Source organism: Castanea sativa, chromosome 6 (assembly GCF_040712315.1).
Source record: "Castanea sativa cultivar Marrone di Chiusa Pesio chromosome 6, ASM4071231v1".
In the NCBI taxonomy this organism is placed as follows: Eukaryota; Viridiplantae; Streptophyta; class Magnoliopsida; order Fagales; family Fagaceae; genus Castanea; species Castanea sativa.
In genome coordinates this window covers 56,018,194-56,031,501 of record NC_134018.1, presented here as the reverse complement: position 1 = coordinate 56,031,501, position 13,308 = coordinate 56,018,194, and the positions used below count along the sequence as shown (strand labels likewise).

The window sequence follows — 13,308 nt, the reverse complement described above, 5'->3', positions numbered from 1 at the left end:
ACTATGATTTGCCAACAGGCCCAACACTAAAAATAGTTATTTCAAAAAAAAAAAAAAAACGCAAAAAATAGTTAAGAACTTTACCATTGAAGCTCTTTATCGCAAAAACTCTAATAGTTATAACTCTATTTTCTACATGAATGCCAAATGGACACAAAAGACATTACTAATTCGTTTCTCTCAAAGTCTCATCTCATCTCTCTCTCTCTCTCTCTCTCTCTCTCTCTAAAAGATAATATTAGCTCCCTTTCACCATGAAACAGGAAACCTCTTTCTTTCTTTTTCTTTTTCTTCCTTAATATTTATTTTTGTTGAGTGTAAACACCATTGAAAACAACAATATGCTTCTCTCAAAAGAAGAAGAACAATGGTGTACGTTTTTAGACCCTTTAAAACAATATGCTTAACCTAATATTATACTAAGTTGATTAACAAGATTGTTATTCAAGATTAGGTTTAGCACAAATAACCATAAATAATAAAGCAGTAGAATATATAAAGAACACAAAGATCTGATGACCCAGGAAAACTAAATTGGCAAAAATCCTAGGGATGATTTAACCTAGCTTTCCTCAAGGTAAAACAGATCAACTATAAAAAAATTGAAGTTTTTACAATAGAATTTAGATCACTAACATCCTATTGCTACCTCGAATAAAAAACTTGCTACCTTGACCACATGATATCTCCGAGTTCACAGACTACTTCTTTCTTTGATCCACAGCAACCACAAGTTCTCCTACTTGTGACTTTCTTTAAGTTCTTTACGCAGCAATTGAAACGATCACCAGGCTTTTAACATGAATCTTGATCTTGATAACCCTAAGTGTGTATGAAGGTAAACACCTCTAGATCTCACAAGAGATTCAACACACAGCACATCAAAGGCTTCTAAAACGTGGCTAGGGTTTTTCCTTTTATACTTAGAGTAAAACATAAAACCCTACACGTCACATGGGTTTGGGCTAAGTTGGAAAAATCTACAAAAAATTAATTTGCACGAGGTTTGATCAATCGAGCCTAATTTTCAATCAATCGAGCCTTGCAGATTTAGACCAATAAATCCTGCAATCACTCGATTCCAACTTTACAAATAAACACACTTTGAGGAGTTTAAATCTAAACTCTAAGTTTTGATCATGGTTTGCCAATACATTACAAATTGAAGTTCTAATACATTTAATTCTTAAAGTCTTAGAACCTAACAAACTCCCCATTTGGCAATCTCTGACAAAACACATCACAAAACTGAAATGCTAAAAGTTACAAAACAACCCATTAAAAATTAAAATGCCCAAAAACAATTCAACTTAACTATTATCTATCAATTGCCAATGTAGACAGCAGCCACGATTGAATAAACCTGTATATTCCTGAAACACTCAACAAACACATAAATGCATGTGTGAAAAATACAAGTAAAACAAAATAAATTCTTGATTTCACAACACATAAAATAAAAGACATATACCATGAATAACCTCATAATATAAATCAATAACCAATGTATCATATGTGAAACAAAAAACAAAAAAAAGAAATATAAAACAAAGTATCTCCCCCTAACATATACAACCCATAAAAAAAAAATACATCATGAGCCAAATAAAAAGAAATACAGCAAAGAAGCACCTAAATACAATCTAGCTCCAAAACAAAAACAACCCCCCTATCAACAAAAACTCAAAACTCCCCATATCAACATGCATATATACTCCCCCTTTTTGTGACCAAATTGTCAAAGGGCATTCAGAACTCATCATCAAAAGGTGGAGGTGGAGTGGAATGTCTACTACTCGCCAAATCTGCTCGTAAAGCCTAAAGCTCAGTAAGCACATCTACCAAAATCTGTCCATAAGCTGCCTGGACGGTCATCACAGTATCCAGTAAACTTCGTATAGAAGCATCACTAGAAGAAGAAGGTAGAGGATCAACAGCGGCGGTAGGATCGACATACTCCTCAGCAGTGAGGTCACCAGATGTAGGAGGCCGAGATGCACCTATAAAACATTCGACTCTAGGGCGTTTAGAGCTAGCTATCATTTGAGCTGCTTTTTACTGAAGAAATGTGGCACCTATAGGAGCTATAATATGTACAGGCTCAGACATGGGAAAATCCTCTAAACCCAAATGTAAGAGAATCCTATGAATAAAGACTGGAAAGAAAAGACCATGTGATTTAGAACTACTCTTATGAACCTCAACTAGAGATCGAATGAAAAGAGTAGAAAAACTCATAGGAGCATCAGTCATAAGGGCATACAAAAATGCACATCTCTCAATAGAAATGGTATGCAAATGAGAGATAGGCCAAATAGAATGACAAGCAATCTGGAAAAATAGATAATTGAGCTGAGTAAGCTCATGAGTAGTGATACGAGCATCGGAACCCCATCTAATGGAAGTACTGGTGGTGTGAGACATAATCTCATCAGGAAGAAGGACCTCGAAGTAAGGATAGACTGGCTATCGTACCAAAGGTAGCAGTGGCCACTATTTGAGTTGTAATGACATACTCTTCACCCCTTATCCAACTCATCACATATTGAGTGTTGGAATCATCGGAATGGACAGAGAGGTTCGAATAAAACTCCCTAATCAAGGCAGCAAGAAGAGGGTGCTCAATGTCCATAAGAGGTAACCAACCCTGACTCTCAAAATTCCTACGTATCTTAGAATCTAACTCATCTAGGATCACTTTACGCCCAGCCCACACCGATCTAAAGATATCGAGTTTCTCATAATTCTCTTGGTTTTTCTCAAATCGAAATCTATCACTCTCAAAAACAGGGGTAGAGGAAGAGGAGGTTTTCTTATTTGCTCTAGTTTTCCTAACCATGATGCTAAGGAAGTAGAATGAAAAGAAAACATAAACAAAGAAAGAAACACAAGGGCAAACTGCATTAGAACGGGTTAGAGCGCAAAAAACTTAACAAATTACAATTTATATGATGCATGTAAGGAATGCACATATGATGCATGCTCTAATGCATTAAAATTTGTTCAATTTTACTTCGTAACACATCAATTGACTTGAACCTAGAGGTTTAGAGCAAAAACCCCAAATCTTGAAAAAACTCATTTCAAAAAACCCAACAAATTGATCAATTTATCATTACACTAGTTAGATAACATCATATAATGACATAATCAATTAATAACACAAGTCAATTTCATTAATTTTAGCCCAATTGAACAAAATTCCCAATTTCTTAAAGTTTCAAGCCCTAGAAATTTCAATTTTTTCCAAATCACAAAACTAATCAAATTAATGCATGGGAATCAAGTTTATACCATTTAGGAACAAAAACGAATTGAAAAATCAAAAATCCCTAATCTCTTTTGTTCGAAAATTCCAATGAAAAATGTATGAAAATTGTGATTTTAATGAAAAAGAAGGGTATTTAGGTCTTACCTGCACTTGAAGACAAAAACACTTGAGAAATTTTAGGAAGAAAACGACAAAATTGGCTTAGATTCAATCAATCAAGGGAGAACTGTGAAAAAGCATTTGAAAAGATTTGAAAAGTGTGAAGAACATGTGAGAAAAGCTTCTTTTAAAACACCTTCTGATTGAATTTCGATTAGTCGAAAATAAGCCTCGATCGATCGAAAAACATATTCGATCAATCCAGCATCAATCAAGCAGCGATCGAGCTAGGCAGATTCAAACCTAAATTTTTATTGCATTTTTGATCGGTCGAGAGAAAGATTTGATCGATCGAAAATTTGGAAAACTCAAATTTTTGAAAAACAAAGCACTTTAATGCAGAATCTCCTCAAAGCATAGTGTTTCATGAATGAAATGCATGAGTATGAGATTAAAAAAATTTCAAAAACATTAGAATTCTACCCAGACCTTCCAAAAACAAGTTTTTCAACTTATTTGCCCTCAAAAACTCAAAGATTAAACATATTTTACATCAAAATCAAGGAAAATAAATCTTGGATGGCCAATCTGAATTAACACACAACTTCATGTACTATGTTTAATAAAGAATAACTTGTGAAGCGTGTGCAACTAGCAATAGCTTGAAATACATGTGAGGTGATATGTAGTTAATAATCAATTACAATTTCTACAGAATTCATCACATAAGTTTGAAAGAGACTATCACCTAAAGAGTTGCATCATATAACTCTCACATCTCCTAAAAAATAAGCTTGCAATCATGGAAGTTTCTTGTATTGCCTCATAATGTACACACCAATTTTATTTCATTTGAAATTATTTATTTGGCCAGATAATGTACACACCAATTTTAGCAATAATCTGAGGCTACACCTTATATTCTTTTTGTGCATATGCTACACTTTCTCGAGCATAAAATCTTATGATATGCACTAAGGTGTTCATGATTGGCTAGTAAACAGTGGTAAGATGGTTATTTATGCTTTTCTCATTAAGTTTTAGTCCAAACAATCAAAAGCATGTGACTTCGAAATTAAGATCAAGTGATCAGGAACTATAAACAACTCTCACACAACATGCACTACATAGCTAAAACTAACAAAGTGCAATAAAATAAGTTCATCCAAGCTAAACAATGTACACAAGCATGTTATGTAAAGATAATACGACCAACCTTGATTATAAATCTAAGAAAAATAATACAAAACACATTTTTCCTTCCTTTTTTTTATTTTTTATTTTATTTTTGAACAAAAAAAAAAAACCTATTACGAAATGCATGAATGTAATGCAATGCAATTCCTAAAAGCAAAAAGGAAAACAAAACAAGAAAAGAAAATGATCACAAAGAATAGAGAGATGAAGTACAAGGACCATGTCAAAAGAACTCAATTAGATTGAGCCTTTTGCATCTAAAACTTTTTAGATGCAACTCTAGATTGGAGTTTTTTTCACATGAGAATTCTGAGCAACTTCAGGATTGGTATAAAGGTTTAAAACCTTTTCCAATTCACCAATAAGTACTATAGGATCTTTTGCTTAAGGCACATGTACTTTTGACTTATTTGCTCGCATTGCTGCTTGCAACTTGAAACAATTTGGACGAATACGTCCAATTTTTCCACAAAAATAACAAACCCACACAGGTTTATCATGCAACTTATCCTTAGGGGGGTTGGGAGTTTTAGGCTTAGTCTCTTTAAGATCAACCCTAATCTTCCTAGGAAGTGGTGTAACTTCTATTGGTTTGATAATCTCACTCTTTGGAGGCTTAGAAGAATGAACAGAATTTGTGGAATGATTTCCAAACATCGAGATGCTTTCTTCAAAACCTAAACCAGTTTTGTCTAAAGCTGACTTCTGAACACTCAACATGTGATCAAGTTTAGAACTAGCAAACCTATTAGTCAGTTATCTAACAACAGATAATTCTAGTTCTAATTTCTTAATATTATCAAGCAACATCATGTTCTCAGTCTTCACTTTATCAATTAAAGTACTAGCATCAAGCAATTTCAACAAAAAATCTTTCTTATCAAGTTCAAGAGAAGCAATTTTCTTTAAACCTAAATCAACATTCATTGCATCCTTTGCAGTAACTTTGCATAGCTTATTGTAAGCTTCTTGCAAGTTTCTTGCAAATCAGCACATTCAGAGAGTTCCCCATCAGAAGGGTTTTCTTCAACCACAACACACTTTCATCAGCTACAGTAGTAGCTGTGAAAGCAATGAAGTTTCCATCATTATCACTACCGGACTCATGATCAGAAACTTCATCATCATTAAGGGTTACAGCCATAGCTTTACCCTTTGATCTCAAGAATGTAGGACATTCTAATTTCATACGACCATATCCATTGTTGTCTCAAAGAATTATTAGAGGGTTGATCTACTTTCTCTTTAGATTTATCAATATTGTTCACTTTAGTAGGTTCATTCCTCTTAAAATTCCTAGGTTCAGCATTGTTTTTATCTCTTGCCCTTCTGTTGTTATTCCTAAGAAAGTTTCTAAAGTTCTTGACAAGATAAGCAATCTCTGTAGAAGAGAGTTCATCATCAAATCCATTTGCATCAACATCATCAACTGACTTAAGAGCCATTGATTTGGATTTATTTGTTTTGGGTAGGTCTAACTCATAGGACTGGAGTGATCCTACAAGTTCATCAACGGGGATGGAGTCCACATTCTTACTTTCAGTAATGGTAGTCACTTTGGGTCTAAAGTCCTCAGTCAATGATCTAAGTATCTTCCCAACAATTTTAGGTTAATCATAAATTTCACCCAAATTATAAGCAAGGTTAACAATATCATTCAGTTTAGCATAGAATTCATCAAAACATTCATCATTGGACATTCTAATACTTTCAAATCTAGTAGTTAACTATTGCAGTTCATTAATCTTAACTGCCTTTGTGCCTTCATGCACAGTTTGGAGAATATTCTATACAGTATGAGCAATTTCAACATTAAAGATTCTCTTGAATTCCTCCATAGAAACAACATTAAAAATAGCATTCATTGCTTTGCTACTAAAAGCGGCTGCTCACTACCAAGCAGCTTTGGAAGGGCATTTGAAAATTGAGAGTTCCTAACAGAGTTAAGACTCTAATTTGGAGAGCGAGCACGGACTCAATACCATCGAAGGCAAATCTCAGGAAAAGGAAAATCTTAGTTGATGCAACATGCTCAAGTTACGGCCTAGAACCAGAAACCACAATGCATGCGATTTGGTCTTGTCCCTCCCTAATGCAGGTTTGGAGTGTTAACTTTGGCTGGTTGATTAGCGAAGCGGGTAAGGCGACATGTTTTCTTGATGTGTTGAAACTGTGCTCGGAGAGGAGTAATCTAGTGGACTTGCTTGCTATGACAGTTACCCAGATTTGGACTAGGCGCAACAAACTCCGTGTTGGTGATGATGTTCCCCCTCTGGGCTTGATCAACCAGCTAGCTTCGGTCAATCTCCAGGAATTCCATCAGTCCTCCCTAAACCCCCCAAAAGCCCCCCTTCTCCCAAAAGACATTAAATGGCTGCCTCTTCCAACTAATTGGGTGAAAATCAACTTTGATGGAGCCACTTTCGCTGCCTCCAGCTCTGCAGGCTTGGGAGCGATAATTCGAAACGACTTGGGTCTAGTTATGGCTGCTTTTACACAACCCATTCCACTGCCTACATCAGTAGAGATGGTGGAAGTGTTGGCAGCCCGGAGTGCCCTCTGTTTTGCAAAGGATCTAGGCTTTTCCAAGCTAATAGTGGAAGGAGACTCAAAGATTGCTATCCATGCTCTTACCAATGATGATCTTTTTTCTTCCAGCTTCGGGCACATTATCAAGGATATTAAGAGGTTGTCTTCAACGCTTGAAAATGTAATTTTTAGTCATACCCATAGGCAGGGCAATAGAGTTGCCCACGGCATGGCTAGAATGGCATGTAATTTTTCTCTTTTCCAATCCTGGATGGAGGATGTTCCTCCAGGGGTGAAAGCTGTGTACCTCTCTGAAATTTTTCATTGATATTCTCCCCCCTCTTTCTGTGAGGGTGGCTTCTCAAAAAAAAAAAAAAAAAGCGGCTGCTTCTTTTTGAGAAGTTGACCACTTGCTTACAGGAGTAACTGGTTTCTCCCATCTGTATTCAACAGAGTTCTAGACTTTCTCATCAATTGATTTTAGGAATGCTTTCATCCTTACTTTCCAATAGGCATAATTGTTCCCATCAAAGTGAGTTGGGATCACAAGAGAGTGACTGTGTTCTATGACAATAGGGGTTAAGGATCAACTCTTAGATCAAAGGATCTAATACAAGAGCTAACCTGCTCTGATACCACTTATACATTTTTAGACCCACTTAAAACAATATGCTTAACCTAATATTATACTAAGTTGATTAACAAGATTATTATTCAAGATTAGGTTTAGCACAAATAACCATAAATAATAAAGCAGCAGAATATATAAAGAACACAAAGATCTGATGATCTAGGAAAACCAAACCAGTTAAAAATCTAGGGAGGATTTAACCTAACTATTATCAAGGTAAAGCAGATCCACTCTGAAAGAATTGAAGTTTTTACAATAAAACTTAGACCACTAACATCTTATTACTACCTCGAATAGAAAACTTACTTCCACGATCACATGATAACTCCGAGTCCACAGACTACTTCTTTCTTTGATCCACAACAACCACCAATTCTCCTAATTGTGACTTTCTTTAAGTTCTTTAAGCAACAATTGAAACGATCACCAAGCTTTTGACATGAATCTTGATCTTGATAACCCTAAGTGTGTATTAAGATAAACACCTCTAGATCTCACAAGAGATTCAACACACAACACATCAAATACTTCTAAAATGTGGCTAGGATTTTTCCTTTTATACTTGGGAGTAAAACATAAAACTCTACATGTCACATAAGCTTGGACTGAGTTGAAAAAATCTGCAAAAAATTAATCTACACGAGGTTCGATCGATCGAGCCTTGCAGATTTAGACCAATAAATCCTGCAATCACTCGATTCCAACTTTACAAATAAACACACTTTGAGCAGTCTAAATCTAAACTCTAAGTTTCGATCATGGTTTGCCAATACATAATAAATTGAAGTTCTAATATATTTAGTTCCTAAAGTCTTAGAACCTAACAAATGGTATACAAGAAATTATCTTGATATCTCCCTTTTCTAAGTATACTCAAATGCTAAGTTTGTTTCTTCAATTTTTCCCTCACTATATGTGCAAAATTATTAGTACTTCAAGAAAGTTGACCATTAGTTAGATTGCATTGTGCAAACCATATATTTCACATGACATAAAAAGTTACTAGCTTATATTCTAGCATCAAAATCCCAAACTGGTGTTATTAAGTTCACCATCAAGGTCCTATGTAAATTAGAGAAAACACACTTAAATTCAAAAATTACAATCCATGTGGTTTTATAATCCATCCAAATGAATGGGTTGTCTTCGATCAAAAAGGAGACATTTCTTGCCGAACAAATAAGAGGCCAGAAGGACCACCATTAGGCAGCAGTGCTAATCTCACAGGACTTGCAGCACCTTCTTCAACAGGTAAGATGCCAGTGTTGCGATTTATATCTGTTTTGAAAAAGCCAGGGCAGACACAATTGATGCAGAAGCTAGAGTACTTTTTGGCTATAATTTTTGTGTAGGCATTCACGGCTGCTTTTGAGACTGTATAGGCAGAAAGAAAAGTAGGCCAGCCTCTGACTTCCAGTGAACCTTCTTTATAATCCTTTAGAAAATCCTCTAATACTTCATCCACTTTCTTTTCCGTAAGGTTTTCATCAACACATAGCACTCTTTTAGCCCATTCATTTGGGATGTTCTGAAACATGACAAGAAATATTTAAAAATGTTGTTTGACAATAAAAACTAAGGTAAATTCTTTCTTGGAATACAATTACAAATTCAATATGGATACAAGATCTTAGTCTCTGCTGGAGTGAACAAGATGGGAAAAATAATGTATAATAAGATTCCTAACCATTTTAGAAGAAGACCTCAATAACAATAAACTGTTGGAAAGTGTTCCATAATCAACTAAGGAAAACAAGCAGGGTCATCCAATGTTTAATGGGAAGGGCATTTTCTGCTGATATTATCTCTCTCTCTCTCTCTCTCTCTCTCTCTCTCTCTCTCTCTCTCACTTGTTTCTCAAGAGAAGTTGTCCAAGCCAAAGAGTGATAGAAAGTGGAAAAATGTGTCACTTCTGTCATTGTTCTAAATTGAAGTCATTAGCAATGATTTGGCTTGGTTGGCTCAGCTTGATCAACTAATGAGAGGAGTTGATATAAATTTGTTTCGTATCTCACTCATTTTAAGCCAGTCTAACCTTCAAATCGACTCATCTGCTCTATGGCTAACTTGCCTGAGTTTCAAACCTACCAAACTAGTGTCAAACTCAACCAAGTTTCTTACCAAGGAACGTGCTGACAATGTATTTCTATAGAAGGATTTTGTTACTTCCATACCTTTAGCTGAACAGAGGAGGATGAAACGTTTATAATCCTCAGCGAATTTGACAATTGGAGGAGAGGAATGAGTACTTCAGCCATTCTTTTAGCACCATAGTAGTTAGTTTTCAAGCATTCTTCTGCTAACTCATAAGTTTGAATCAATTTACACTGAACAATTCATCTCCTTCCTGTAGCAGTAAAAAGAACTCAACCCACTTGGTAACTATCACCAAATACTTCCAAGCCCAAGGTAGAATGATACAATCTACTGAACTTTAATATACAAAACGGAAGAAAAATACCATACCTTTAACTCAAATATCCTACCCTTGATCATAAAAGAGAAGTTACTCCAATATCAAAAGGCCTAAGTGGCTAACAAACAAATATAATCTTGATTGTTGGCCTTAATAGGCATCATGTTAAGCTATAAAATAGAGCACTTATAGATACTAATTTTTCCAAGGAACAACAAGGGTATGAAAGATTATTCTCTTTGAACCTCCTTAATGGTCTTTGGCATCACATGAATGATATAGAAGCATTCCCAATGTTAGTTCTTTGCTCAATCTGATTATGCTCCACTCCCTATGTTAATACCCTATGGTAGTTCTAATTTCTAAATTAACAATGATCTCAAAGTAAATTACATGAAGAAGTCCAACTATGGTGTCAAAAGTGAAAACAAACTGCACAAGACACTTGCAACTGTTGTAAATTAAACTCTTTGCCAAAGGCGCATAAATGAATTTCAAACCCACCTATATTCTGCTTCAAAGACAAATCATCCATAAAATACTTACCCCACCATCAGAATCGAATTTGACTCCACCAATCCCTGCATTGTTCACCTGCACATAGTTTCAACACTACATGACTAATTTTGTTTACATCGAACAAGAATTGGATTTGAACACAGGGAACATTATTAAATCTGTCAGGTTATCACATCAATGAATATAATTAACGGCAATCTTGTCCTTAAATCTTATCCCTACTGTACATTATCCACTGAATTAAAATATGATGAATCTCACAAGCTCTATCATATCTAGTAGATATGAGGTAATAGACTGTAGTTGATTTTTTCATTATAAGGAATTAAGTAATTTTGTTTCACAATAACATGGGAAGTTTATGTTCAAAGAGAATTAATTTCAAGATGAATGATATCCAAATTAAAGAGATAGAAATCTATAAAGAAATTAGCTTAGAATCATACCAAGATATCAAGTTTCCCGAACTGGGTTTTGATGAAATCTGCGGAGAAAATAGTAAAATAGCAATAATTTTCAAACAATATAATTAGTAGTTAAGGTTTACAAACTATATTTTTTACTAGCATCTCGAGTCTAGAAGACTCGATTTTGGGGCTATAAATCAAGTCTTTAATGCTCGATTTCTATGGTCTAATTCTGTCTAATGTGGCATTTTTTTCACGTGGGATCTACTTGAAAATCGAGTCTTAAAGACTCGATTTACAAACCCAAAAAAATTAAATCTAAGTCTTTTACCATCTGTTCCTGAAATACACGACAACCATCAACAACCATCAAAATTCATCATGACAACCATCAAAATTCATCACCACCATGGGAAGATCACGCAGAACCCAATACGCACAAAAAAAAAAAAAAACCATTGCCCCAGATCCACGACAACTTGGGCGCGACCCAGGCCGCCGCGCCCCAGGTTCGCGTGACCTGGGGCGCGGAGGCCTGGGTCGCACAACCTGGGGCGCAACCCAGGCCGCCGTGCCCCAGGTTCGCGCGACCTTGGGCGCGGAGGGCTGGGTCGTGCGACCTGAGGCGCGGCGGCCTGGGTTCGCGTGGGTCGGCGGTGGCTGGGCAGATCAGCGTGGAAGAGGAAGAAAGAAGCAGATCAGGTGAGAAGAGAATGAAACCCAGAAAAAATAAGGACAAAGAAGAGGATATATAAAAGATATAAATCGAGTCTCAGATGCTCGATTTCCAACTAGACGCCACGTGGAAAATATGTCACATCAGATGAAATTAGACTATAAAAATCGACCTTCAAAGACTCGATTCATAGGCAAAATCGAGTCTTTTAGCCTCGAGATGCTAGTAAAAATATAGTTTCTAAACAGGAACTGCTAATTATATAGTTGAAAAATAGTGGCTAATTTGCTATTTTCGCCGAAATCTGCCAAAGAAGTAATGGAGGCAGGGTCAACCACGTCAAGCTGATGAAAAAGCACATGATCAGAGAAAGCAGAGTCTTTCAGTTTCCCAAGAGCTTCAAGACCTTTCTTCTCATCTCTTCCTGTTAGCACCACTACGAACCCATTTAGAGCCAACTGTCTAACTGCTTCAAATCCCATCCCCTCATTTGCTCCTGTAACAACTGCAAACCTGAAAACAACAACAACATGATCACATGCAAAAAAGAGAGAGATGGGTGTTACGTTTGTGGTTAGAAGATGTGATGGAAATTTAGTATATAGACTATAGAGACACCATGGAAGGACCTTAGGACTACCTCTTTGTTTCTGAAGACGATACTAATACCAATTCATTCGAATTATATAGGAATTTACAAATATAGATCACAAACAATAGGGAATATCACTACATTGCAAAAGCACCATACCCAATCTCCAACGACAAACAATCCCAATCGGCAACCTTGTTGCTTTATTTTGCATCCTGTCTTACTGGGTTAAAATGCTCAGCTACCCAATCAGCTTTTTGGCACCTCCTATCCGTAAGGCCCCAAAATCATAACCAATAAAAGTCTCATTCTATCTTACAAATCTATAAAAATTATTAAATATAAGAAACCATCAACCTAAAATTTCATCACAAATGTCAAAGTTTAAATCCACCAAAATAAAACATCCTCAAAATAATTCTCCATTACAATATTTAATACCATAAAAAAAATAATAAAATCTTCAGTGCTACAAAATACTTCGCAACTGTTGACTTCCAAAAATTTCTACTCCAATAATCACTCTAAAGTATCTATAAGAGGAAATAGAGGGGTGAGACAACTCAAGAAGTGAAATTCACTAACATTGGGGTGTGGGAACAACCTTTCAAAAAAAAAAATTCCTACAACAAATTCATAACTTGTACCTTTTCAATATTTATCATCAAATATTTCTTATAAGAAAAAAAAAATCTTTATATTGTGAGCCATCATAACACATATATCAATACTATCAATATAAACAATTTTTAGGTTTTTCTTGTGATCAACGTTTACACCTCATCGACAAGGTTGTGCTGTCCCCTTTTTGGGACTAGAACCTCATTTTCATCCCCTTTCTTAAGGATGGTTCCTTTGGAACCTAAAGGTGCACTCCCTTCTTAAGGAACTTCCTTTTTGAATCCTCAATAGTATACTCCTTTGCTAAGGAGCTATTAAATGTGCATTGTCCCCTTTTCTGGGACCGTGGA

General features: G+C 35.7%; 1 protein-coding gene and 1 pseudogene across 1 annotated transcript; one reads left to right on the top strand and one right to left on the bottom strand.

Moving 5' to 3' along the window:
• The first annotated feature begins 6,629 nt into the window (after nucleotides 1-6,629).
• Nucleotides 6,630-7,424, top strand: LOC142640223 (uncharacterized). Its single transcript, XM_075814302.1, has one exon. The coding sequence runs from the start codon at nucleotides 6,630-6,632 to the stop codon at nucleotides 7,422-7,424; it is 795 nt and encodes a 264-aa protein (XP_075670417.1).
• A 1,374-nt stretch (nucleotides 7,425-8,798) lies between these two features.
• Nucleotides 8,799-12,551, bottom strand: LOC142640222 ((+)-neomenthol dehydrogenase-like; annotated as a pseudogene).
• Between the last annotated feature and the right edge of the window lie 757 nt (nucleotides 12,552-13,308).

Excerpts from the sequence above, each read along its gene's own strand:
- LOC142640223 (XM_075814302.1), top strand. The coding sequence starts at position 6,630 with ATGCATGCGATTTGGTCTTGTCCCTCCCTAATGCAGGTTTGGAGTGTT.